This window comes from Monodon monoceros, unplaced genomic scaffold (genome assembly GCF_005190385.1).
Source record: "Monodon monoceros isolate NGI ecotype Baffin Bay Population unplaced genomic scaffold, NGI_Narwhal_1 Super_Scaffold_7, whole genome shotgun sequence".
NCBI classification, from domain to species: Eukaryota; Metazoa; Chordata; class Mammalia; order Artiodactyla; family Monodontidae; genus Monodon; species Monodon monoceros.
In genome coordinates, this window is record NW_021703784.1 from 13,421,684 (window position 1) to 13,448,840 (window position 27,157).

The window sequence follows — 27,157 nt, forward strand, 5'->3', positions numbered from 1 at the left end:
CTGGGAACCCTCATTGCGCACAAACCCAGCCCGTCGCCAGTACCGGCAAATGCAGTCTGGCTGGAAAAGGTGAGGGGAAGGAGCGCACGCAACAGTTAGGGGGGACCGCGCACGTATCTGGACACTGACAAGGACCCGTAGAGACAATGTAACAAATCGTAACTAGTATTTATAGGGTGCTCAGTGGGGGTCCAGAGCTTTACCTTAACTACCTCAGGTAATCTTCACAATAGCCCTGTGTGGTATCCTGTTATTACTGGCATTTTACAAGCGGGAAACTGAGGCGTGAAGGAGGAGGTAAGTTTGTGGAAGGTTGCACAGGTATAAAGCGGCAGAGGCATTGCCAGCAGGCTGTAGGGAACACAAGCTGAAGGCCTAATCTATGACCTAATCACGCTCATACCCCACAGGGGTGATCTGAACGTTGCTCCTGTAAAGCTGTAAAGGGAAAGCTATAAAGGGCGCAGTCATTGCTGAGGGTTAGCAGACGTGTTTAATCTGTAAACGTGCTAAACTAGTGGAACTTTATTCTCTACAAGCCATTTCTCCCAGAGTCAACAGCCTTCCTGTCTGTCCTGCTCCCTTAGCACCTAAGGTGAATTGCTCCCTCCCAGGGCTGAAATCCCCAGACTGTGATTTCCACCCTAGAACTCCCTCCAAAAAGCCTGGGGCCTGGCCCACACCTTAACTTATAGGATGTGCAAACAGAGCTGGCACAAAGTCCCCAGCTTCCCTTACATTTGTTACCTGTATTGGTGCATTAACCTGGATGGGTTACAATGTCTGTGGGCATATCCAGTCAACTCTACATAATTCAGACCCAGAAAGTAGCCAGACTCCCCTTCAGTCCTTGACTTCCTGATGGAGCTTCCCTTTAGACTCAGGCCTTTGCCAGATGTGATGTATTTTGATGACCTTGCAGTTCTCAGTTCCTTGACCTCTCATCACTCCCCTGGCAGGGGTAATCCTGGACCTTGTCCACCAAAAATTGCTCCTTCTCTGAATTCAGACTCTGAAGTTCTACTCTGACCACCGTCTTCCATCCTCCTGTGTGGACTTACCTTCCATCTGGTCTTTAACTGCAGGGAGACCTCCTTTCCTGAATATGAGTACTCTTATCCAGTCATTTGGAAAATTATTCATCATATGCCAGCTACTAAATGCTTTGCTCTAGGCCAGGTTTAAAAATTTAAAAAACCTTTAAAGTGTGGCCTCCAGGTCAGCAGCATCAGCATCTGGGAGCTTGTTAGAAATGCAAATTATTGGGCCCCACCCCAGACCTACTGAATAGGAAACTCCGGAGGGACCCGGCAACCTGTGGTTTAATGAGCCCTTCAGGTGATTCTGATGCTCAGTCAAGTTTGAGAATCACTGGTCTAGGTCTGAGGTCCTCTTGACTTCGCTTTACCCATTGGATCCCAGGAATACTTCCACCACACTCTCACGGCAACATATTACTTCACCTGACCTACAAAGACCTCTCATTCTGTCACACCGCAACCATCCCATCTGTTTGCCTCATTTGTCCCAAAGCTGCTTTAGAGTAGTCTATACCATCTGCTTAAACGCCTAACTTTTCAGCCCTCTGCAATTTGGCTTTTGAAACTGTTTCCCTAAAGTCTTCCGTTACTGAGTATTCATTCGGCTGCCATCTGAACTAGACTGTGTGAATGGAACTCAATTTCTTCCTCTTCAGATCATCCCGTTTTCATCCTCCCAGTGAATGATAACCACTAAACTAAAGCCTGGAGTTTTGGGGTAAGTTATCTTTTTTTTAACTTATTTTAATTTATTTTTGGCTGTGTTGGGTCTTCGTTTCTGTGTGCAGGCTTTCTCTAGTTGCGACGAGCGGGGGCTACTCTTCGTTGCGGTGCGCGGGCTTCTCATTGCAGTGGCTTCTCTTGTTGCGGAGCATGGGCTCTAGGTGCACGGGCTTCACTAATTGTGTCTCGTGGGCTCTAGAGTGCAGGCTCAGTAGTTGTGGCGCACGGGCTTTGTTGTTCCGCGGCCTGTGGGATCTCCCAGACTAGGGAAGGGCTCGAATCGGTGTCCCCTGCATTGGCAGGCAGATTCTTAACCACTGCGCCATCAGGGAAGTCCCTACAGTAAGTTATCTTTGATTCTCCCTTTCACTTAGTCCCCACATCCACCCTGTGCAAGCTGTCTTACTGGATTTCTGAGATGTCTAAAATCTGTTCTCCACCTTTTATACTCATAGACCATACCTTATTTCATTTCCCTACCTTTCTTGCTTAGATTCATGTAAAATCTTTCTGACTGGTTTCCAAGTGTCTGGTGTATTTCACCTCCATTTATCCTCCACTCGCTGGTCTTAAGGTAGTCTCTAAAATGACTTTCCTGATTAATTTAATGTCTCTAAGTTGCCTTCAGGAAATATCTAAATTTCACAACATGAATTTTACACTAAGTTTCCTAACCTCCTTTTCAGTCTTGTGTCCCCCACTCCCCCCCCACCCTCCCCCCCACCTATTGCTCCTCCAGGCAATATTCCTGCAGTCCTGTTCCTCCTATGCACTTTAGCATCTCCAGCCCTTGGTTCCCTCTGCCTAGAATTTACTTCTTTCCAGCTCTGCCTGATAAGTTCTTTCTATTATATAGGGCTCTGAAATATGAACTAGAATGGAATTTCCACAAGGCTGGTGACTTTGTCTGGAACATGGTAAGCTCTCAATCTATTCATAAGCTCTTAGATCAATTCATGATTGAATGAATGAAATGTCACCCCTTTTGTGAAGCCTACCAGAGTGGATCCTGCAGAATTAATTTTTCAATTCCAAGGTCCTTTGCTCATCCTCTTGTCGTTTTGTTTAGTAGTCAGTTGAAAACTCAATAGTTAAAAAGCTCTTCAAGTGCAGGGACTGTGTCTTGATCATACCTGACTCAGTAGAACTAGCAGAAAGGGATCTTCTATGAATATTTGTCAAATTAAGTTAAAATCATCAAAACTCCAGACACCCTGGTGTTAACATGCCCATGGGGTGGGAGTCTGTGCTGGGAAGGAGCCTCAGAAGCATGCAGCTAACAGCCTGCTAATTATGTTGCAGGAAGGGGGACCGCTTCCAGGGCCCAAGAGTGGGCTATTGTCTAACACTCGGAAATGAATTGTCTGAGGAGATACGTGTACTGACGAAGCAAAAGACATTATTGGGAAGGGGCCCCCAGGTGGAGAGGAGCAGGGTAAGGGAACCCAGAACTGCTCTGCCACGTGGCTCGCAGTCTCAGGTTTCATGGTAATGGGGTTAGTTTTCAGGGTTGTCTCTGGCCAATCATCTTTCTTGGCCTATATTTGGTCTGATTCAGGGTCCTTCCTGGTGGTGCATGCATCTCTCAGCCAAGATGGATTCCAGTGCAAAGGATTCTGAGAGCTTGGTAGGACAATATTATGGGCTGGCGTCTCCTCCCTCCTTTTGGCCCCTCCCAGATTCTCCTGGTTAGTTTTCAGTGGCAGCACCATGTTCCTCATTGGGAACTCCTGTTGTGAGACAACTCATGCAAGTGGTTATCATTGTGCCTCGCCAAGGTGGGTGGTATCAGTCAATGGTTCCCTAACAATTAGAGTATCAAACTACAAAACAGGCTAGTGAATAGCTTTATTTATTTAAAAATTCTAAAAAGAAATTTCTTATTAAAAAAGAAAAAAAAACCTGTACCGAAGCTATAAATAAAAAGGGGGACTTCCTTGGTGGTCCAGTGGCTAAGACTCTGCACTCCCAATGCCTGGGGCCCAGGTTCGATCTCTGGTCAGGGAACTATATCCCACATGCTGCAACTAAGAGTCCGCATGCTGCAACTAAAGATCCTGCGTGCTGCAACTAAGGCCCAGCACAGCCAAATAAATACATATTTTTTAAATAAATAAATAAAAAGGGATTGGCCCCCATATCTTTTTGCCACCCGCCAATCCCCAAAGATGACTATTACTGATACCTGTTTTCTTTAAGACATTTTCTGTGTGTAGACAACATACTTATATATATATATAAACATAGTTTCTGTCACATTTGGAATCATATCGAACATACTGTTCTGCTACTGTTTGTTTTTTTAGCCCTAAAAATGTATTATGAATATTTTTCCACACCAGTACTTTGAGTATGGTTTAAATACTGTCTATATCCCCCTGATTCTCAAATGTATTTACGTCTTCAGCTCAGGCTTATCTTCTGAACTCCAGACTTACAACAATTATCAACTTGACGTAACCACCCTGATGTCTCACACATTCTAAACACAAAACTGCTCAAACCTGCTGCTCCTACACAGGCTTCCCCTCCTCATCATTCATCCAATCATTCAAACCAAAAACCTCAGAGTCATTATTTTCTCCTCCTGCATCTAGTCAATACTGTTGACGTGTTGATTCTGCCTCCAAGCTATATCATCAAATCAGGCTGCTTCTCTCCATTTCTACTGCCACCTGGATTCTGCAGTCACCTCCCTACAGGCCTTCCTGCTTCCATGTTTGCCCCCTCCAAGCCACTTTCAATGAGTGGCTAAGCATCATTTAAAAAAATAAAAGGGAGTTGGACTTCCCTGGTGGCACAGTGGTTAAGAATCCGCTTGCCGATGCAGGGGACATCACTTCCGGAGAAGAGCTAGCTGTTGTTTTCCAGACCTGGCAAAAAGACCCCGTACTAACTTCTCCTGTGAGAAGTCTTCCCCAGTTCCTCTCACGCTAATTGCCCTCTTCTCTGTGCTTCCAGAGAACAAGGAATCTGCCTGTTAGGGAAGTTACTAGTGACAAGTCCTAGCAAACAGAGCATTCTAACTACCTAATGGGCCCCATGCTAGGCTCTGGGGTTTGGACATGAACGGAACTTATTCCATTGTATTGTCCTCACTGGTTGCCAAGGTCACTGAGGATGAGCGCCTCTGGGACAGGGACTATATCTTTTTTTTTTTTTTTTCTGTGGTACACGGGCCTCTCACTGTTGTGGCCTCTCCTGTTGCGGAGCACAGGCTCCGGATGCGCAGGCTCAGTGGCCATGGCTCACGGGCCCAGCCCCTCCGCGGCATGTGGGATCTTCCCGGACCGGGGCACGAGCCCGTATCCCCTGCATCGGCAGGCGGACTCTCAACCACTGCGCCACCAGGGAAGCCCCAGGGACTATATCTTATACGTTGCTTGGTTTGGTGGTTTTCTACTTCATCAGCCTTAACACCCTAGGAATGGAGCAAATACTCTGTAAGACCGTCTTTACCACCCTGAAATGAACCATACTGATAAAATAACCTACCTACACATACAATTAAAAAAAAAATCAAGCTGTAATGCTCTAACGGTAATACAACAGAAAAATAAAGGGAGAGAAATGTATAAAAATGTACTCTAGTGGATAAACTTTATATATTCTTTTTTATAAATTTATTTATTTTTGGCTGTGTCGGGTCTTCGTTGCTGCACATGGCTGTGGTTGCATCGAGCGGGGGCTACTCTTCGTTGCGGTGCGCGGGCTTCTCATTGAGGTGGCTTCTCTTGTTGTGGAGCACGGGCTTTAGGCACGCGGGCTTCAGTAGTTGTGGCTCACGGGCTCTAGAGCGCAGGCTCAGTAGTTGTGGCGCACGGGCTTAGTTGCTCCATGGCATGTGGGATCTTCCCGGACCAGGGCTCAAATCCATGTCCCCTGCATTGGCAGGTGGATTTTTAACCACTGTGCTGCCAGGGAAGTCTGATAAACTATATTTGAAAATATGAGACAGTTAAAAATTTGTAGATACTTATTGTGAATAGCTTAAAGAGATGTCATTCAAATGATTATTGAAATACTTAAAAAATGGATATAGAGCTATTCTGATTTTTTAATTTATTAATTAATTAGTTTGCGCCAGGTTTTAGCTGTGGCTCGCTGGCTCCTTAGTTGTAGCATGCATGTGGGATCTAGTTCCCTGACCAGGGATCAAACCCGGGCCCCCTGCATTGCGAGTGCAGAGTCTTAACCACTGTGCCACCAGGGCAGTCCTGAAAATACTTTTTTCTGTATATTGGCTACCTTGAAATAGCTAAATATTTGTTTATACATGTAGAATCCCGATGATTACAACAAATACAAACAGACCAATACAGGCATGTGGTATTGGTGAGTTAAATACCAGAGCAACTTTGCTGTCAGTGAAGTGATTTTCTGAAATGGCAAACAACTCTCAGAAAACTTCCAAACTAAAAAAAGTACAGTCTTCCTTCACTTTACATAAGAGTTGCATTCCTGGAAAATTTAGTATATAATAAAACAACACAACAAATACTTTCTGCTTAGGTGTAAAACCGGGTTAGGTTCTTGGCTCAGCTCATTCTCAATGGCCTTTGGTATGAGGCTCAGCTCTTTAAGGTGAGACACTGCCTCCTGCACTGACACTTGACACTCCTGGGCCTGCCAATCCCCCACATCCTTGCGGCAACCACAGGGCCAGTGAGAGCCCCTGGCCTAGTGCTGCTTTGGGTGCATATTCCAGAATGAATGCAAAGCTAGAGCGGGTAGAGAAGAGGTGGCTGTGGTGATGGACAAGTGACCAGGGCGAGACTGCATGTCTGTTACCAAAAACGTGCAAACCAAGCAGATGAACCGGGGCCTTTCTTCAAAGGTAAAGATTTTGGTCAGATAGGGCACAGGCCATGCTTTTCAGGAATACCATGTTTCAGAGACTAGGGAGGAGGCAGTCTGATTTTATAGTGCTCTAGACTGCAAGGGATTAAGGGCTGAATAAGTGGACAGAAATGAAGGCAACTCCTTAAATAGCTATCACACTCAACTACCTGAGAAGAATAACAGTACCTACTCCTTAGGGCCTCTGTATGGATTAAACCTGCAAATGCGCTTAGAACGATGTCTGATCCAATTGTAAGCACTCAATGTTAATATGCCAGACACAGGACTACACACTTTCCATTGTCCTATTTAGTTCCCAAATCAAATCTGTGTGTACTTTTATTATCCCCAATTTGCATGCAAAAGAAACAAGTTTAGAAATGTTAAGAAAACTGTGCTAAAGAAGATACAGTGAGAGATGACATGTCATCTGCTGAGTGGGAGCAGAGCGGAGAGTCAGAGATGGAGCAAGGTCCTGGCTCCCACTGAGAGTTGCCAAGTGCTGAAAGTAAATCCAGGCCATTACTAGTCCACCAGCATCCTGGAGGAAGGAGGCGGGTCCTAACTAGACATCACAAGAAGCAAAAAAACAGCTACCATTTATTTAGAACTGGGAGCCAGGTTTGGTATGAAGCACTCTACTCCATCCCCCCCCATCTCCATGCTGGTACAGTACTAAGAAAGAGCCATCAGGGACTTCCCTGTCAGTCCAGTGGTTAAGACTCCACGCTTCCACTGCAGGGGGTGCGGGTTCAATCCCTGGTAGGGGAACTAAGATCCCACATGCCATGCTGTGTGTCCAAAAAAAATAAAAATAAATAAAAATTTAAAAAAGAAAGAGCCATCATTAACTCATTTTCCTGATCAAGACACTCAAGCTTAAAGAGAAAGTGGCTGCCTGAGGCAGGTTCTTCTAGAATGAGGATGCAGGAGCAGCAAGCAGCTACATCAGAGCTGAGAGCCAGTGCCCTTCTTGAGACTCACACACCACGCACGGCTACCTCTGGGGAGTAGCGATGCCCCCCTGGGACAGTGTCTGAGGCTGGAGCCATGTTTCTGTACAGGCCTGTCGCGGGGTGAGGGAAGAGCAGGAGAGGGAATGAGAAGGGTCATCTCAGCCCTGTGGGAAACCCAGCAGGAACTTCAAGCACTGTGGGAATGGCCGTGGCATCCCGACACAGCTCTGAATCTCGTTCCTTCCTTACCTGTCCCCCTGGCTTCTCCCTATCCCTCAGGTTTGAGGCTACCAGCTGACCTTGCCCTGGACACGGTCTCCTGCAACCAGGGAAGCCACAGCAGCCTAGCTGTGATCTGCAGCCTCTAAGGACAAGTGCTCTGGTTTCTACTGAAACCGGAAGTATGGAAGGGCCATGCCTCTCAGCTCTGAGTTCCCACCCCTCACCCCCAATGCTTAAATGAGGGAAATGAGACTTAAGCCTGGCTACTCCTTTTCTCAAGAAATTCTTTCCTTTCACCTTTCTCACTGCTCCTTCATGGCCTCCTCCAAGCGTTTTTCCTTCAACTGTTCCATAGATGATGTGTTTCCCTAGGCCTCTCCTCTTTGTCCCCAGCTGATTTCATCCCCTCGTTTGAGTGGGTAGTGATTTGGGGGGGGCCTTTTGCGGGCCTGGCTGCTTTATGCTAGCATCTCCCAAGAAAAATGGGACCTAAAGAGGGTTGAGTGTTTTGTTCCTTTGAAGAAAGAAGAGCATGGGCTCCCTTTGCTGTGCACCAGGCAACTGCCCCACCCATCAGCTCTGAGGGCATCCCATTTCCAACCTCAGAGCCCGCCTCCGCCCCCACTCCTGCCCCACCCTCGGACCACAGACACACCAGGATGCTGCAGATAACTTTAATAAGGCATGGGCTGACGGATGGTTTGTGGAACTAAAGGTCGAAGAGGGAGGGCATCACATCTGTAAGGAAAGAAGTCAAAGGGATCTATCTGCCGTTTGCAGACGCTGTTCCCTAAGCCTGGAAAGCTCTCTCACGGCAAATGATCTACTTTTACTCTCTCAAGGCCCAAATGCCACCTGGTCTCCAGGAGAAGAAAAAGCCCCCTTTGCAGAGAACCTTTTATACCATGCTTCTCACATTGTGTGGTTACCATTTCCCCAGGCTGCGGGGCTGTGAGTAGGGCCAGCTGCACCTTAGCTGTTTCTCCATCAACTCCCAGCACCTCAGGTTCCGTGCTTGTGCGTGGGGGGACCCGAGGCAGGCACCACCCCAGGGTCTCAGAACACTGCTGTCCTCTCCCCTTCCTACAGAAGGTGCCGCCCCTCCCCGCGCCCCCCCCCCCCATGTGACCCTGGCTCCTTCCCTGCACACTCGGCCTTGGGTCAGGATCTTCAGGGCCCCTCCCCTCGGCCCCACGTGTGACGAGGCCTCACACCTGGCTGACTCATACACTGTTGGATAGTTTCCAGCTTAGTGGAGGCCAAGGCGCGGGCCTCCTCTGCAAAGCGGCGGTGTCCCTCATCGGTCAACTTCCAGAGGCAGGATCGGGGCCGTGTGCTGGCGCCACCCTGCATGCTGACCGGCACTTTCTCAAAGCTGTCTCGGAAACAGAGATTGTGACGCACGGTATTCTTCCAGCCTTCAGGAGCCGTCCGGAAAAAGGGGAAATGTTGTCTGCAGACAGGGAGGAATGGTAAGGAGAGGTGTGGTCTCTCTGGGAGATGCCTTACCCTGGAGAATGTTCTCCCCGGGGGCCAGGAGCCTCAGCCCTTCTCTCACGTCGGAGAAGGGCAAGCTGGCCCACGACGCACTCTGCCGACTAAGCATGTGTCAGACCCCCACCTGGCGCAGTGCTTGTGCAGAGCCTCACCTTACAGACCCAGTTCGCTGCCCCCACTCCCTGGCTCGCTTTCCTCCCTCCCTCCGAGGGCTCAGGAGTTTGACTTGCAACAGGAACAGAGCAGAAATCAGGCCAACAAGCTCCTGTCAGAGGAATCCTGGTCAAGGAGGACGCCTCTTGAGGATTAATACTCTGCGACTCTTCTGATAATAGAGGGAAAAGGTCCGAGAAACTCGTCATACTCGTGGGTACCCGACTCTCAAAGCTCAACGTAAATCCCTTCCCAGCCCGGCTTCCCCGGGTCCTTGGGGAACAGGCTGTGCCAGGCAGTTCAGTCCAAAGGGAAGGCATGTGAGAAACTGTTGGGGAAACCAGATTTTATACTGGGTGTTCTTGAGAGGGAAGATGGGAGAATTTATGACCCGGGTGATTTTATATGTTAAGGAACTAAGGTATAAAAAGGTTGGAGTTTCTTAGATGTGAAAGGAGGTGGGGTGGATATCTTCCTGTCTATGTGAGGTGTGGACACACAGTCGGGGGCAACCCAGAACCAGTGCCTGGGAAAGGAGAAGCATCCTCTCAGACCCAGATGGGGGAACTGAAGCAGCAGCCCAGGGCCTGGAAGGTATCAGAGCAGGGCCCTGCCCCCTCCCCTTCGCCCTCCTCACAGGGCCCCCGGCACATACCGAGTGAAACTGTAGATCTGTTGCACGTTGAGGCCACAGGGGGAACTGTTTCTTAATGCCAGTGCAATTAGGTGGAAGTAATTGAGAGGGGGCCGGGACCACAGCCCTCCCTCCTGGCTGTTGGCTTGCCGAAGCCTCCGACTCTGGAGGGGGGCCCTTTTGTGAGGGGACGGGAGAGCCACAGAGGAGCTGTCATCCTGGTCCTCAGCCTCCTTCTCTTCTGTGAGCTAGAGGAGTACAGAGTAGGAACTGGTCCTGACTCCACAGCCTCTACTCCAGGGGTGCAGTGGCAGGAAGGGGTAGTGGTCTAGGGCCACCATCTGGCCTTCTCCCCAACCCAGGGGCACAGCTAATTTCGGAACCCATTAACCCTTCATTAACCCTAAGAAAACAGAAGTCTCTGCTGCATCATCCCTGTGCCCACCCTGCCTACATCCCAACTCCATCCCACAGCCCAGAAATCCCTACCTCCCAGTTGCTGGGGGAAGAGGCAAACCGCTTCCGAGGGGGATACTGGTCTCCAGAAAGTGATGGCGACTCCACCACTGTGGCCTGTGGGCATTTGGCAAAGTCCTTTTCTTTTGGGGGTGGCTGAGGGGAAGGGACTATGCTTGTCAGATTCTTCCCCTTACTGGGTTCTCGGACCTCCAGCTTTCCAGGGGGGAACACGATGTTGGGGTCTACCCACATCCACAGGTTGGGCTCGAAATCTGGACCTGTGCAGAGAAAAAGGAGATTGAGGGCCATAGGTCATGGGCTTTGAGTGTCCCGCCCAGGCCACAGGGCCATGTCAGAGAACTCACTCCCATCTACTCACCATCTTTATCAGGGTTGGGTTTTTTTTCCAGAGGTAGTTTTGGTGGCTCAACTATTCGGAGTTTATATCTGGCAACTAGCAAAAAGAAAAGAAGAGAGTCAAAACAACCTAGGATTTTCATTTCGGCCCCTTGAAGCTTCCCTGGGAGGTGGCTATGGGCCCTGCCTGCGAAGTTATGATGCCATATTCTACTGGTTTCCCCTTACCTCTCTGACCTTTTCATTCTCCTCTGCATTCTTCTCTTCTCACCCCACATTACGGCCCCTAAACCATCTCATTAATGCCTGTTACTTTAGTCAGTCACCATCTATAAACTCAAGGCTTACAAATCTTTATCTCTAGCCCAGACTTCTCTGCTAGCTCTTAACTAGAACTGCCCATGGGATAACCCACAGGCATTTTGAACAACATTTCTAAAACTCAACTCCGTTTTCCTGCTCTTGCTCCTGCATTCCTTGTTTCAGCATATGGCCCCATCTAACCAGCTGTCCAGGCTAGATACTTGGAAATCATTATTATTTTTTTTTTTTTTGCGGTACGTGGGCCTCTCACTGTTGTGGCCTCTCCCGTTGCGGAGCACAGGCTCCGGACGCGCAGGCGCAGCGGCCATGGATCACGGGCCCAGCCGCTCCGCGCATGTGGGATCTTCCCGGACCGGGGCATGAACCCGCGTCCCCTGCATCGGCAGGCGGACTCTCAACCACTGCGCCACCAGAGAAGCTTTTCTCCATTTTTTAATTGAAGTATAGTTGATTTACAATGTGTTCGTTTCAGGTGTACAGCAAAGTGATTCAGTTTTATACACACACACACACACACACACACACACACACACACAAGCATATATATACACAGATTCTTTTTCAGATTCTTTTCCATTGTAGGTTATTACAAGATATTGAACATAGTTCCCTGTGCTCTACAGTACGTCCTTGTTGGTTATCTATTTTATGTACAGTAGTGTGTATCTGTTAATCCCAAACTCCTAATTTATCCCCCCCACGCCCCCCCCCACACTTCCCCTTTGGTCACCATAAGTTTGTTTTCTGTGTCTGTGAGTGGAAATCATTCTTGACTCCTCTTTCCCGTACAGCCACACCCAATCAATCACCAAGTTCTACCATCCTAGTCCAAGCCTATAACCTAAAAGGTCTGCTTATCTTCTTTTCTTTAACTTACCGTATTGCAGTTTGAGTGATCTTCCCAAAATGTTAATCCAATCATGCCACCCTTCAGTGTAAAATCTTTTGATGGCTTTCCATTGCCTTTGGGCCAAATCTAAATTCCTGAGATAGTCTACAAGGCCCTGGCTCCTCATTAGTGTTGAGTCATTCCTCCCAGGCTCTCCACCCGTCTCCAACAGACCACATCTAGATCCTCTGCCTTCCCATAAGCTGTTCCCTTTGCTGGAAACACTCTTCCCTCTTCCTGCTTGCCTAGTTAATTGCTACTCACCCATCAGGTCTCTGTTTAAACGTCTCTCTGAAGCAGGCCTTCTCTGACTACCTGTCCAAACACTCCCGTAGCACACATTTTATTGTAACTACCTGCTTAGTGTCTATCTCCAGGTCTGTCTCCTTCACTGTCTGGCGCATGGGAGGAGCTCAACTTAACCGGATGAATGAATACATGGTGGGCTTAGAGTAAATCAGGTATATATTAGAGCTAGCTGCTCGACATGAAGCTGGCTTCTGGTCCAGTTAGGGGGAACTATCATTGTCCCCATGAGTGTCATCATATTACAGATGAATCTAGGTTTTTGTCTGGAAAATGATGATATACTTATTAGAGAGCTCAGTAATTAGAAAGGATGCGCATTACATCGTTAATGTTCAACACAGTATTCTAAAAAGGAAAAAGTAGTAAGAGATATAAGAAAGAAAAAGGCAAAACTATATTTATTTATAGAAAAAAACATAGATTAACAGAAAACCATACAAAATCGATATATAAATTATTAGAACCAATAAGAGTCCAGCAAGTTTGCTGGATATAAGACCAACATACTAATCACCACTGTTCCTCTATACCAGCATTAAGAAACTGGAAAATAATTTTTTTTTTCAAAAAGGTGCTGTTCACATTAGCAACCAAAGTTATAATGTATCTAGGGGTTAACTCATCAAAGAATGGACCTTTATGTGAAAAAGATGTACCTACTACTTAAGGACCTAAAAAACTTCAATAAACAAAGACATATAATACATATTATAAAGATGCCAATTATCCTCAAATTAACCTGTACATTTAATGCAGATATTATAACATAAAGATTGAAAGGTGAGCTTCCCTGGTGGCGCGGTGGTTGAGAGTCTGCCTGCCGATGCAGGGGACATGGGTTCGTGCCCTGGTCCGGGAAGATCCCACATGCCACGGAGCAGCTGGGCCCGTGAGCCATGGCCGCTGAGCCTGCGCGTCCGGAGCCTGTGCTCCGCAACGGGAGAGGCCACAACAGTGAGGGGCCCGCGTACCACACACAAAAAAAAGATTGAAAGGTTCTGCACGGTAAAACTCACAAGGGAAAAAAAAAATCAATAGACAATAAACCAGAAAAAAAAATCATTTCCAGAACTCTCAATTCTCTGATAGACAGCTCCTACAAATCAAAAAATAAAAGGCTAAGACAAATCTATACATGGGTAAGATACGAATCAGTATTCAGAAGGAGGGGCTACCTGAAGATGCTGAGCCTTACTAGTAATAGGAACACAATAAAAGAATGATATAATACTTTACATCAAACTGACAAGAATTATAAAAAGAGGTAATACCAAGTGTTGGCAAAGATGCAGTGGAATAGGATCCTTCATTACATCTGAATAGCAACTGGTGCTGGTGAAGAATAATCAGGCAGCACTACAATTTACTGTCTAATCCTGGGTGTGTCTATTCAAGTTAATAGAAGAATTTATATACTAATTTTCATTGCTACCATCATCTACCAAATTCTCGGCCACTCCCCCTCATTTAGAGGAATTTAGTTCCTGGCTCACTGTCACTAGTGCTACTCCTGCCTTAAATCTTGGCTATTTCGATAGATACATAGATGATTATCCTAATAACCTGGGCTCTAGTTTCTTGAACTCTTCTCCTCCCAGAATTCTGCCTTCCATCCTAATGTAGACAGTCCACACTGTCATAACCTAAACCAATAACTGCAACCTCTCCATAACCTCATTTTTGCACCATGTAAAAATGCACCACCTCCTCTTTCCAGCCATCTCTTTTGATACCAACTGATAACCCCAATCCATTGATCTATGGCTTTGGAGCACTTGTTTGGTTGGATTTAATCAGGGTGTGGTTTGGCCAAGCAAGTGTTCCAAAGCCATAGAGAGCCAAAGGAGTCAACGGTGTATGCAAGAGAGTGAGCCTGTTTGGGGGATTCCAGGTTAGTTACAGAGAGGACATCCCCTCTAACTCTGCTCTTTGAGAGCAGGGAAAGGGTGATGGGATCAACAGATGGGTGATCTCAGTGGGATCAAAGGATAGTGCCTCTGTCCATCTCCCTCCCCTGCTCTCTCTGACACAGGTGGCCCCATGCCTCCTCAAGGACAGTGTTTGAAATTTATTTTGGCCTCGGGAGGCTTGTGGGATCTTAGTTTCCTAACCAGGGAGCAGTGAAAGCGCCAAGTCCTAATCATTGGACGGCCAGGGAATTCCTGTCTCCTCTCTTTTCTGTTATAAATTTCTGTCTCTGGACCATTATCATCATTCAAATATGCTGTTAATTCTCTCATCTTGTTAAAAACAAGAACTTCTTTTGTCCCCACTTTCTGTGCCAGGCCACTACTCCATATTTTTGCTTTCCTTTGAGGAAGAACTCCTCGAAAGAATTGCCTATACTTTGTCTCCACTTCCTCTCCCTTCCACGCTTAAACCCTTGCCAATCAGTCTTTCTTCTCCACCACTCCACCAAAACCACTATGATCAAGGCTGCACTCCACCAAAACCATATAATCAAGGCTCTGCTTTGCTAAATCCAATAGTCAGCCCACCTCTGACCTGATCTCTCACAGCAGTGTTCCTGTCCTGTGACCACTCTTCTTTGAAACACTTTCTTCACTTGGTTTCCAGGAAACCACAATACCAGTTTTGATTCTTAATGGTCATTTCCTCAGTTTTTTTTGGTTTATCTCCTCTCCAATCTCTTTAGAATGGAATGCCCCCCAGGGCTCATCCTTGGTTCTTCCCTATTCTCACCCCTTAAATGCCAGGCGTGTACCAAAGACTCTCAAAATTTATATCTGCATACCTCTCTCCAGAATTGCAGACTTATATATCCACCAGCTTACTCAACATTTCTACTTGGATATCTAAAAAATATCTCAAACTCAGCATGTTCAGAACAGAACTCCTGATTTTCCTCCCTAAATATCCTATCAGGAGCTTACCCCATCTCACTACAAGAAAACTCCATCCTTGCACTTGACCAGCCAAAAACTCTGGAGGAGTCATCCTCTAATCTCTCTTTTTTACACCACACATCCAATCCATCAAGCGAATCCACCTGGTTCTACCTTCTCACCACATCCTCTGCCACCACCCTGGTGGTGCAGTCTGCCGTCAGCTCTTGTCTGGATTACTACAGTAGCCTCCTAACTAGTCTCCTGGCTTCCCAGTCGCTCTACATTTACAGTGTGCCCTCAACCCAGGAGCCACAGTGATCTTTTCAGACTATAGATCATTCAGGATCAGCTACATAATTTGCAGGGCCCAGTGCAAAAGGAAAATGTGGGCCTCCTTGTTCAAAAATTATTAAAAATCTTAAGACAGTGATAGCAGGACGTTAAACCAAGTATAGGCACGCTATGCGATAGCACAGGTCACTCACTAAGCTGGCGATCATGTCACTCCTCTGTTCCAAACCTTTCAACCATGCTGCATCTCACTTGGAATCAACCCTAACGCCCTCAGAGGGGAAGACGGCTCTTCCTGATCTCCGCTCCACGACCCACACCCTCTGAACTCTCCTCTTCATTTACTTTGATCCAGCCTCACTGGCCTCTTTACCGGTTCCTCCAGACATATTCCTGAGGGTTTCTACACTGGCTATTTTTTCAGCCTGGGAAACTTTTCCTCTAAGTATCCTCCGGCTCACTATCTCATCTCCTTCAACTCTGCTCTTCTCGTATGTTCCCAATGAAGACCAACCCTCATATACAATGTTCCCAATGAAGACCAACCCTATTGAAAACTGTAGCTGCCACCACCTCCCAGCCCCCATTCCTGAGCCCTCTTACCATGTCCTTTTTTCCCCCATCTCAGTTATCACCTTATAACATACCATTTATTTATTTGTTTGTTTATTTATTTTGATGTGGATTGCCTGTGTGGCCCCAGTAGAATGTCAGCTCCATGAAGACTTGTCTGTTTTGTTCATGATGTATCACATGAGTGTCCAGAACAGTGCCTGGCAAATTGGAGGTGCTCAATAAATATTTCTTGAATCAGTGAAGATACAAGAATGTTTGTCAGCATTACTTATGGTTGCAAAGAGTTCCAATGGAGTTTTGTCTCCATCAGTAAGGAGAATTAAAATGCAAAAAGTAATGTATGCAGGTGATAGATTACCACACAGCAATCAGAAATGATGAATCAGGGCTTCCCTGGTGGCGCAGTGGTTGGGAGTCCGCCTGCCGATGCAGGGGACACGGGTTCGTGCCCCGGTCCGGGAAGACCCCACGTGCCGCGGCGCGGCTGGGCCCGTGAGCCATGGCCGCTGAGCCTGTGCGACCGGAGCGTGTGCTCCGCAGCGGGAGAGGCCACAACAGTGAGAGGCCCGCGTACCGCAAAAAAAAAAAAAAAAAAATGATGAACCAGATTTGCATTTAGCAACTGAAATAACTCTCAAAAACAATTTGAATGAGGAAAAAAAAAAAGCAATGAGTTTATGTAAATTAAGGTCACCTATAAAAGCAAAATAATGCTAAACAGTTTTCAAAGATACACCTATCTAAAGACATTAAATGGATTAGGGTTGATACATGGGAGTGTGGGAGGTGACAAAAGTGGGTGGGGATTGAATGAGTTAATCCAAGTACTTTGCCCAAACAGATGGCAATCATGTACCATGAATGTAGGAGGTGATTACCTCAAATCTCAACACTTGAGGACCAAACAAAAAAAGTTTTTAAAAGACAACGGTCAACTATCCATTCAGCAAATATTGAGCACCTCTAGGTGTCAGACAATGTATTAAGAGGTGGTATACAGCCACGAACAAAACCGATTTTAAAAAGATTTTAAGAGAAAGATGAACGAAAACGTAGTGTGCCCCGATGGCGTAGGCGCCACGGAGAAAAGGCCGAGAAGAGGCCTAGAAAGTTCTGGGATTTAGCCGGGGCGGGTGGGGTAGGATTGAAAGGCCGTGTTCAGGCAGGACCCCTGCCCTCCCTGGGCTTTCCATCGAGGCGGGGACTCCATTGCCCGGAAAAAGTGGGGGCGGGGTGGGAGCTCCAGAGCTCAACAAAGGGGGCGCGGGGCCCCGAACGCGACAAAGTCACGGGGCTCGCGGGGGCGAGTGGCGAGCAAGTCAAAGGCCGGGGAGCTTCCGGCCCGGCGCGCCCACGAGCCTCCGACCCTCCGCGGCGCGCCCATCCCCCACGACCCCCCTCTCGGACACTCACGGTTTTGTTCCGCTAAGGGCAGGTGCGTAGTGGTGAAGGCCAGAAAGCACTCGTTCCCCATGTCCCAGTCCAGCAATCCCGGGACCTGGCCATGGAGGCTGGCCCAGAAGTCTAGGTGCTGGAGCTTCAGGTCCACGATTAGCTAGAGGAGGGAGAGCCGGCACAGGGTGGGAGAGTCTGGAGAGACTGAGGCTGAGGCCTGGGAGGCACTTCCTCAAATACCCGCGCTCTGATTGACTTGGGTCGGAGCCCGCTCAGGTGTGCCCAGTCCAGCTGACACCCTTGCTCTCGAGCCTCCACGGAGTGCTTCTTGCCACGTCTTTCTGCAAGCACCCCCCACCCCGCCGCTTTCATTTGGGAACCTTGGGGGTCCAGAAGGGAGGTACCCCAGGCCCTCTTTCCCCTCTACATTTGCACCAAGCTCTTTTATTTAGTAAATCAGTCTACCATTGAAGAATGATCCCGTGGTGGTATTAATAGCTACTTTCTAGAAGTGTGGAAGATTTCATGGTTTATCCAGGGTTACATCTGTAAGTACATGGTGGAGATAGGATTAAATGGTGATTTTTAAATTATTTTATTTTTTTGAATGGTGATATTTAAATCTTGTTTTTCATAATTTCAAATTTACAGAAAAGTCCCAAGAATACTATAAAAAAATCCAGTATACCTAAATCCTGTAACTCACCAATTACTAACATTTCATCACATTTTTGCTTTTGTCTCCATGTATGTAAGACATACATTATTTTTTCTGAACTGTTTGAGAGTAATTTGCAGACGTCATGTCCCTTTACCCACAAATACTTCAGTGTGTATTTCCTAAAAACATGGATATTGGTTTACATAACCAGAAAATCAGAAACAAGAAAATCATCAGAATTTAACAATGATTCAATACTATGTTTAATATACACATTCTATTCAGATTTCACCAATTGTCCCAAAAGTGTCCTTTATTTAATTTGTTTTCTGGTCTAGAATCCAATTCAGGATCATGCAGGGCATTTAATATATATGTCTCTTTAGTCTCTAATCTGGAGCAGTTTCTCAGACTTTTATTTATTTCTTTATTTTTAATTTTTTTTTGAATTTTATTTATTTGGTTTTTATACAGCAGGTTCTTATTAGTTATCTATTTTATACATATTAGAGTATACATGTCAATTCCAATCTCCCAATTCATCCCACCACCCTCCCACCAGACTTTTAAATCTTTCATAACATTTACATTTTTGAAGAGTACAGGCCATTTATTTTGTAGAATGTCCCTAATTTCCTCATAATTAGATTATGTGTTTTTGGCAACAATACCAGAGAAGTGATGTTGTTTCCTTCTTAGTACATCACATCAAGAGGCCCATGATGTCAGTTTGACTCATTATTTGTGGTATCCATCATGTTTCTCAACTGTGAAGTTACCTTTTTTTTTCTTTTGTAATTAGTAAGCAATTTGTGGGGAGATACTTTAAAGTGATCTAAAATCCTGTTTCTCATCAAGTTTGGACCCACAGATTCTAGCGTCTATTTACGATTCTTGCCTAAATCAATCATTACTATCATGGACTTGAAATGATGATTTTTATTTTTATTTTTTGACTGTGGGATCTTAGTTCCCCAACCAGGGATTGAACCCGGGGCCACCATAACGAAAGCACTGAGTCCTAACCACTGGACCGCCAGGGAATTCCCTGATTTTTCTAAATCAATCATTCCATCTCCATTTATTTAGTTGGCATTCTATTGTAAAGAAGAGCTTTTCCTTATCTCATTTTGTTTGTTTGTTATCAGTATGGACTCAAAGGATTGATTCTTTTTTTTTTTTCAAAGGATTGATTCTTATTTTACAGAGTGGATCATAATTCAGTACTGTAATTATTTGTTTTAATTCTTAAATTGTTCAGATTTGGCCAGAGGGTGAGGCAGCCCCCTCTGGTTCCTTTGTGCATACTGGGTTTTCCCATCAGAGCTCATCCACCCTATACTGTGTTGCCTGTTGCTTGTCTACTAGACCAGATTTTTTAAAAAATAATTTATTTATTTATCTTTGGCTTCGTTGGGTCTTTGTTTCTGCACATGGGCTTTCTCTAGTTGTGGAGAGCGGGGGCTACTCTTCATTGTGGTGCGCGGGCTTCTCATTGCAGTGACTTCTCTTGTTGCAGAGCACAGGCTCTACGCGTGTGGGCTTCAGTAGTTGCAGCACACGGGCTTAGTTGCTCTGTGGCATGTGGGATCTTCCTGGACCAAGGCTCGAACCTGTGTCCCCTGCACTGGCAGGTGGATTCTTACCCACCAAGCCACCAGGAAAGTCCCAACCAGAAATTTTGAGAGTAGTACCTGGTGCATAGGAGACCCTCAATAAATATTGTTTTAGCTATGGTGAAAACAACAGCTTTCTTTTAAAAAACTTAGTGGGACTCTACCTTTAATATCAATAATAACAATAACTTTTATGACAATTTACCTAATTATAAAAATAATACATGTTTGATACATAAAACTTGGAAGTATAGAAAGCACAAAGAAAAAACAATAAAATAAAAATCATTCTTGTTATCAACCAGAGATAATAATTAATTACATTCTGATGTATATTATTCCAATCTTTTTCCTTATGAGTGTTTCATTTTTGTCTTATAAAAAATGTTGTTGTAATGCATCCACCCTTTTGTAGCCCTTTTTATTTATTTTTTATTTTTATTTAGTTTTCCTTTTATTTATTTTCTAGGCTATACTGTGTGGCATGCGGTATCTTAATTCCCCAACCAGGGATCGAACCTATGCCGCCTGCGTTGGGAGCACAGAGTCTTAACCACTGGAGTGCCAGGGAAGTAAGTCCCCTATAGCGCTTTTTTGGTTGTTGTTGAATTTTATTTTATTTATCTATTTTTTGTACGGCAGGTTCTTATTAGTTACCTGTTTTATACTTATTAGTGTATATATGTCAATCCCAATCTCCCAGTTCATCACACCCCCACCCCCACCCCCATAGCCCTTTTAAAATTTGTGTATCGGGCTTCCTTGGTGGCGCAGTGGTTGAGAGTCCGCCTGCCGATGCAGGGGACGCGGGTTCGTGCCCCGGTCCGGAAAGATCCCACATGCCGCGGAGTGGCTGGGCCTGTGAGCCATGGCCGTTGAGCCTGCGCGTCCGGAGCCTGTGCTCCGCAACGGGAGAGGCCACAGCAGTGAGAGGCCCGCGTACCGCAAAAAAAAAAAAAAAAAAAAGCTAAGTTAGTGTTCGTGGAATTAATAGATATTGTTGTTCTTCTCTTCCATTGCCTCCCTCTCCCGGGCTCCTGGATTACTCTAGAAAGGGATCATTAGACCATTGTTCCAGCATCTTCTAACTCTGTGTCATTTTTTATTGTTTTTGCAGAATTTTTGGCACTTTCCTAGCCCCCGCCTTCTCTTCAGGGGCTTGTTAATTCGTTCTTTCATTGTGGATACTCAGTGGATCCACTGAGTATCCACTGTGTCCCAGGCACCGCAAAGGTACTATAGGCCCTTGGAAGCAAAGCGACAACTCCCAGGGAACATAAAGTCTGGTGGGGAGACAATTGAATAATCACATAAACATAATAATAAACATAGTAATGCTATGAAAGATGGGATAGGAGAACCCAACCTAATGGGGGGTGGAGGTCAGAGAAGGCTTCCCTGGGGAAGCTGGCTTAACTATGCAAATAGAATGGAGTGGGCGTGGGGGCAGTCTTCAGAGCAGCCTGGGCTTAAGGAATAGTCTGTGCAAAGGCACTGAGGCAAGAGGAAACACAGGACATTAGAAGGCACACGGTGAGAGCCAGAGGGGCAGTTAGGGGAGAGACCCAGGGCTCTCTTTGAAGGTCACCTCAAAGATTTTGGTCTTTACCCTAAGAGCAAGGGAAAGATCCTTAGAAGGAATATATATTGGCGAGGACACAAGTGAATGAGGATGAGCCCTCCCCGTCTTTTCCCTCCGTTACCCCGCAGTACCACTCTTGCCCCCTCCGGCAGGGTTCTTCCACCTCTGCTCTCTCCTCCTAGAGACTCTTTCGCCTATTTTCCACTCCCCTTGCCCCCAGTACCCTGTCCTTGGGTCTCACCCTAGTGGCCCTCTGTCTTTTCCTGGTCAGAGCCTCTCTTTCCCCCAGAGCTTCCCCTTGCCCTGCTGGTCCCCACAAAGGCCCTCAGGGCCCCACGTGATGCACCAGCCTCGGCCTCACCCCCACCCCAGGCCCCTGCTTGGGTGGCCTGCTCAGGAAGGTGCAAAACCCACAGCCCAGGTGTGAGTCTGAGAACCCTGACTCTTGGATTCTTTTTTATTTTTAATTAATTAATTTATTTATGGCTGTGTTGGGTCTTCGTTGCTGCTCACGGGCTTTCTCTAGTTGTGTCGAGCGGGGGCTACTCTTCATTGTGGTGCGTGGGCTTCTCATTGCAGTGGCTTCTCTCGTTGTGGAGCACGGGCTCTAGGCACACGGGCATCAGTAGTTGTGGCTCGCGGGCTCAGTAGTTGTGGCTCGCGGGCCCAGTAGTTGTGGCTCACAGGCTTAGTGGCTCCGCGGCATGTGGGATCCTCCCGGACCAGGGCTCAAACCCGTGTCCCCTGCATTGTCAGGAAGATTCTTAACCACTGCACCACCAGGGAAGTCCCTGACTCTTGGATTCTTATCCCATCCACCCCTTCCTGCCTCCTGGGAAAAGCAGCTTTGGGGTTCCAGGGCAGAGAGAGGACTGGGAGCAGCTGCAGCCTGGACACAGATTCTGTAGGTTCACCCCAAAGTGGAGCACGTTGAAGAGAAAAACACACAGCAACATGGCATCAGGTTTTATTGTAGGAACTAAATTCACTGAGGGAAGGAAAAATTCCCATCTGTCACGGGTAGGGATTGGTTAAAGAGGTGAAATGGGAGGAAAACCAATTCTGACACGAGTGGGATGAGGGGAATAATAGGGAGTGTTGGGCCAAGGTGAGGCCTTAGGGGACAAGGAGGGGGACAGAGGGAGGAAAGGGCTGCAGTGGAGAGGGGGCAGGGAGGGGAGCTGATGGCACCAGAGGAGCCAGAGCCTGGCACCTGTGGCCTGAGAGCAGGCAGTCTTTTCAGCAGAGGAGACAGGAGCAAAAGCAGAGCCCTGAGCTGGGGGAATGGACGGTGCCTTGGACTTCCTGGAGGAGCCTGCTGCCTGGTGCTGTCCTCCTCACTTTTGGGCACCCAGTGCCAGGGCGATGATGAAGCCCAGAACCAGCAGGAACATGGCTACAGAGAGCAGCACCGTGATGACCACCATGCCGCCCGTCCGGGCCATTCCCAGCCCAATAGATTCTGCCTTCCTTCCTGTCAGAAGAGAGGAGGGAGGCCGTTGTGGTCAGGAGCGGCCCGCATCCTTCCCAAGGCTCCCAGCCTAGTCCCTCATCCATTCATCCAACCAGCCATCCCTTCACCCATTTATTCACCCAACCAACCAACAACTCGTTGGAGGGATCCAGACATCCATCAAAAACACATTTACGAAGCATCTCCTATGTCAGGCACTGAGGATACAGAAATTAATCAGACACAATCGCTACCCACAAAGTTTAGCGGTGCGGGCAGGTGAGTCAACAGCCACTTAAAATGCCAAGGGCTCAGTGTGAAGATAGAGGTAAGCAAAGGAGCTAAGGGAACACAGGGAGGGGCAGCTGCGGGATGGGGTGGGAGGGGCCTGGAAAGCCTTTGGGGGCCCTGAGATGTTACTTACGAGGAAGTGTGGACATTGGGACCTCTCTACTGGACTCAGTGGATGCCCCCTTCGTCACTACGTAGGAAATGCTTTTGTGGTGAGATTTGGGAGAGAGAGGAGAGAATCCTCAGTGAGTATCTGGGACTTAGGGTAAGAGGGAGCCCAGGCCTCCCCCTTCACAGCTATGCCTCCTGTTGTGCCCAGGAGAGGTGCATTCTTGACCCCTTTAGCTGTGCCCTCACTCTCCCCCATGCTGACCACCTCCCACAACTAACACCAAAGTCAGGACCCAGCTTCTCTTCCTGTAGGCCCTCCCACAGATGCCCCAGGCCAGGGTCCGGTACTTACTAGTATTTGGTTCCTGGTACTAGGTTTGTCATCTGGTATGCACTGAGCCGGGTGACCGTGAAGCCAGACCCACTGTCCACCACGCTCACCAGCTCCCTGCGTCCGCGGCATGGAGGCACCACGAAGCTAGATTTCACCACTGGGCAGGAAATTGGGGGTGTGAGGCAGGGTCAAGTTTCTGGAGACCCCAAGGAGAAGGGCAGTATTTAGAGTATGGATGGCCCAAGAAGGGGGTCAAGAGGAAGGGATGAGTGGGAGGAGGGATGCCGGGTGTCCTGGGAAGGGATCTCTGGGGACTAGGGTATGCCTGGGAGGGGGTAGCAGACCTTTGCTGTCATTGGCTCTCCGGACCATCAGTGTGGCATTGCCCCCTGTGAGGTGACAGGGGGGCAGGGCAACTAGCAGGCTTTCCGTCAGCGCTGGGGACAGCAGACCAGAGAGGCTTGAGACGTTGAAGTCGGCTGGGGGGCCAGGAGGTAATACAGGTGAGGCTCAATCCCCCTCTCATCAATAGATCTGCCCCCCACCCCTGGGGGTCTTCTCTGAGGGTGAAGAGTCCTATTCTGCAGTCCGTTTGCAGAACACGAGTCTTTTGCCTGTGCGACCACCAGGTGGCAGGCTTGAGCTGCAGAAGCTAGGTGCTCCACCAAGCCGCTAGACCCTGGATGCCAGGAGGGGGCAGAGCCCAACCCCACCCATATCCATAGCCTTGGACTCTTCCCCACACCTCCCTGCCTCCTGGATCTGGGACCAGGAGTGTGCCCTGGGCCCCAGTGACTGATGCCTGGTCACTGCCATCACCAGTCCCCCAACCCCAACTGGCCAGACCAGCCCTCTTTGAGAGCCCTGGAAGGCACAGTCCCTCCTCTCCAGACCCCTGAGCCCCTCCCCACCCCGGCCAGAGATGGCAGAAACCTGCAGCCCCGGGGGCCAGGACAGCCAGCAGAATCAGGATCAAGGACAAGGTCCGGACAGGCAGCGGAGATGCCATAGCTGGGAGCTGGGGTGGGTGCTGGCAGGCTGTGGCTTCCTAAGGAAAGTGAGGCCCTCCCCCGGGGGTGTCTGATTTTGTCCTGGGGGTGGGAGGGGCTAGAGGGGAATCCTGTCCAACCTGCCCCTTGGGCCCTACAGCCTCAGGGGAGGCCCCCAGACAGGTTTTTCAGGATGGGGAGCTAACCCTCAGGCCAAGAAGGGGGAGGCCCTGGCTGGATATTGGTGGTTTAGTCACCTGCAGAGGGGCAGGGTAACTAAGGTGGGGGGAGGAAAACCCCTTCATATGGGGCACCCACGTGTAACGGCATGAGTGTCCCTGCCTCACGTGCATCTGGAGCCCAGCCTGTAGAGGACCGTTCCCCTCAGGTGGTGCGGGGCTCTTCCTAGGAGGGCGACAAGTTCTGAGTTTGCCTTGGTGTGCAGGGAGAGGAGAATAACCCTGAGGGGCTCCTGAAAGGGCCTTGGTTGGGCAGGAATGGGAGAGAAGCTGAGAGAAACAGGCAGTAGGGGGTGGGGGCAGCAGAGCCAGGGGTTCCAGTTCTTGGCATCCACTGAGGCCCAGGCCCAGAGCTCTGGGAGAGGCAGAGGGGTGTGGGTGCCCGGGAGCGCACAGGGCTTCCCATTCTTCTAGAGAGTGGGACCAAGGATGCCGGGGAGGACGTCCAGTGTTCGGAGAGGTGGGCACTGACCCACCCAGTGGGGGTGGGGGTGGGCACAGTCAGCCTTGGCCAGCAACCTTTGTGAATTGTTTGAGAGTAAAGTAGAGAGAGAGGGGCTTCCCTGGTGGCGCAGTGATTAAAAATCCGCCTGCCAATGCAGGGGACACGGGTTCGAGCCCCGGTCCGGGAAGATCCCACATGCCGCGGAGCAACTAGGCCCGTGCGCCACAACTGCTGAGCCCACGAGCCACAACTACTGAAGCCCGCATGCCTAGAGCCCGTGCTCTGCAACAAGAGAAGCCACCGCACTGAGAAGCCTGCACACCACAACAAAGAGTAGACCCTGCTCACTGCCACTAGAGAAAGCCCCCACACAGCAACGAAGACCCAATGCAGCCAAAAATAAATAAAATAAATAAATTAAAAAAAAACAAATAGGGGCTTCCCTGGTGGCGCAGCGGTTGAGAGTCCGCCTGCCGATGCAGGGGACGCGGGTTCGTGCCCCGGTCCAGGAGGATCCCACATGCCGTGGAGCGGCTGGGCCCGTGAGCCATGGCCGCTGAGCCTGCGCGTCCGGAGCCTGTGCTCCGCAACGGGAGAGGCCACAACAGTGAGAGGCCCGCGTACCGCAAAAAAAAATAATAATAATAAATAAATAAATAAAAAAGAAGAGAGACCTGGTAGGAGAAAATGAAAAAGAGACACAACTTCTCTGATGGCACCATCCGTGTTAGAGACCATCAGTGTTAGAGAGACGTGAAGGAGGAATTGTGAGTGGAGAGAAGACAAGAGGAGAAGACACCTACCCTGAGCCCCAGGCAGGGTCTTTGGTTGCTCCACACTTACCCTCACAGCCATCCTGGGTGGTAGATGTCATTGGCTACCTTTTGTGGATGTGGAAACTGAGACTCGGCAGTAGAACCACTTGTGGAACATGGAATACTTTGTCAGGAGAGGTCGTAGACCTCCTCAGAGAGTGTTATGTGTGTCTTTCTGCTCCAGGAGCCACTCTAGCTTCCCCAGTCCTGGAAGAGGGCCGGGGTCCTGGTAGGGAAGTAAGGGGCTGGTGGGGTTGTGTCCTTACCCCCACGGTGGGAAGGTAGACTCAAGGCCTGGGGTGTGAGCAGGCGGTGACAATAAAGATAGGACTCATGGACCCAAGCAGAGTAGGAGGGCCTCAGACCAGCGCTTCTCCAAATTTAATGTGCATATGAATCACCGGGGATCTTGTTAAGATGCAGTTTCTGATTTGGTGGGTCTGAGATGGAGCCTGAAATTCTGCATTTCTAACGAGCTTCCAGGTAACGTTGATTGATGCTAGCCTGGGAGACCCACACTTTGAGTCGCCAGATGCTCTGTATTGCCTCCCCCCTCCTACACACACGCTCTGGATCCTGTGATGGAGATCAGGAGCAGGTGTTTTTCCCCAGTCTCCCAGGACAGGCTGCCTTTGGGTGAAGAACTGAATCCTGTTTTTCCTGCACCTTGGCTTTTGTCCCCTTTTAGATCAGATCTTATCACCGTTTTACAAACTGAAAGAGGGTCTTTTGCACATTGAGAACTTTGGAGAGCGGGAACAGACTAAATGGTGGAGTTCCAGGGGTGAAGGATCTTAGTACTCTTCAAATCCCATCACCAACTGGGAGGGTGTTTACACTTGGGCTTGGAAGAGACTCCTTCCCATTTCAGTCACAAGCCAGGAGGAGAAAGGAGAAGAGGTTGGGTTTATTGCAGAGTGCGTCGTGTAGGGTCCACTCCTAAGCCCCCATCCCCATCTGAAATTATGAGGGGGATGGAGTTGGGTAGGGGAGGGCAGAGCTCTGACCAGATTTTAAAAGGATAAGAGGGGCCTGTGCCTTTAAACCCTCCTTTCTCCCTCCAATCCCCCCCCCCCCCCCCCCCCCCCCCCCCCCCCCCCCCCCC

General features: G+C 48.4%; 2 protein-coding genes and 1 long non-coding RNA gene across 3 annotated transcripts; 1 reads left to right on the forward strand and 2 right to left on the reverse strand.

Annotated features, from left to right (window-relative positions):
* The first annotated feature begins 8 nt into the window (after positions 1-8).
* Positions 9-3,351, forward strand: LOC114887294. The gene is made up of 4 exons (XR_003791524.1): positions 9-69; positions 1,697-1,758; positions 2,620-2,680; positions 3,066-3,351. It is a non-coding gene; the product is annotated as an uncharacterized LOC114887294 (long non-coding RNA).
* Positions 3,352-8,456: 5,105 nt separating this feature from the next.
* Positions 8,457-17,664, reverse strand: FOXR1 (forkhead box R1). The gene is made up of 6 exons (XM_029208865.1): positions 17,535-17,664; positions 10,906-10,980; positions 10,557-10,804; positions 10,089-10,315; positions 8,998-9,236; positions 8,457-8,521 (listed from the first exon to the last, which is right to left on the reverse strand). The coding sequence occupies exons 1-6, from the start codon at positions 17,593-17,595 to the stop codon at positions 8,493-8,495; spliced, it is 879 nt and encodes a 292-aa protein (XP_029064698.1). The 5' UTR covers positions 17,596-17,664; the 3' UTR covers positions 8,457-8,492.
* A 4,402-nt stretch (positions 17,665-22,066) lies between these two features.
* On the reverse strand, positions 22,067-24,622 carry UPK2 (uroplakin 2). The gene is made up of 5 exons (XM_029208922.1): positions 24,498-24,622; positions 23,909-24,043; positions 23,583-23,721; positions 23,253-23,323; positions 22,067-22,849 (listed from the first exon to the last, which is right to left on the reverse strand). Exons 1-5 carry the CDS (start codon positions 24,571-24,573, stop codon positions 22,713-22,715), a joined length of 558 nt encoding a protein of 185 aa, XP_029064755.1. The 5' UTR covers positions 24,574-24,622; the 3' UTR covers positions 22,067-22,712.
* Positions 24,623-27,157: the final 2,535 nt, after the last annotated feature.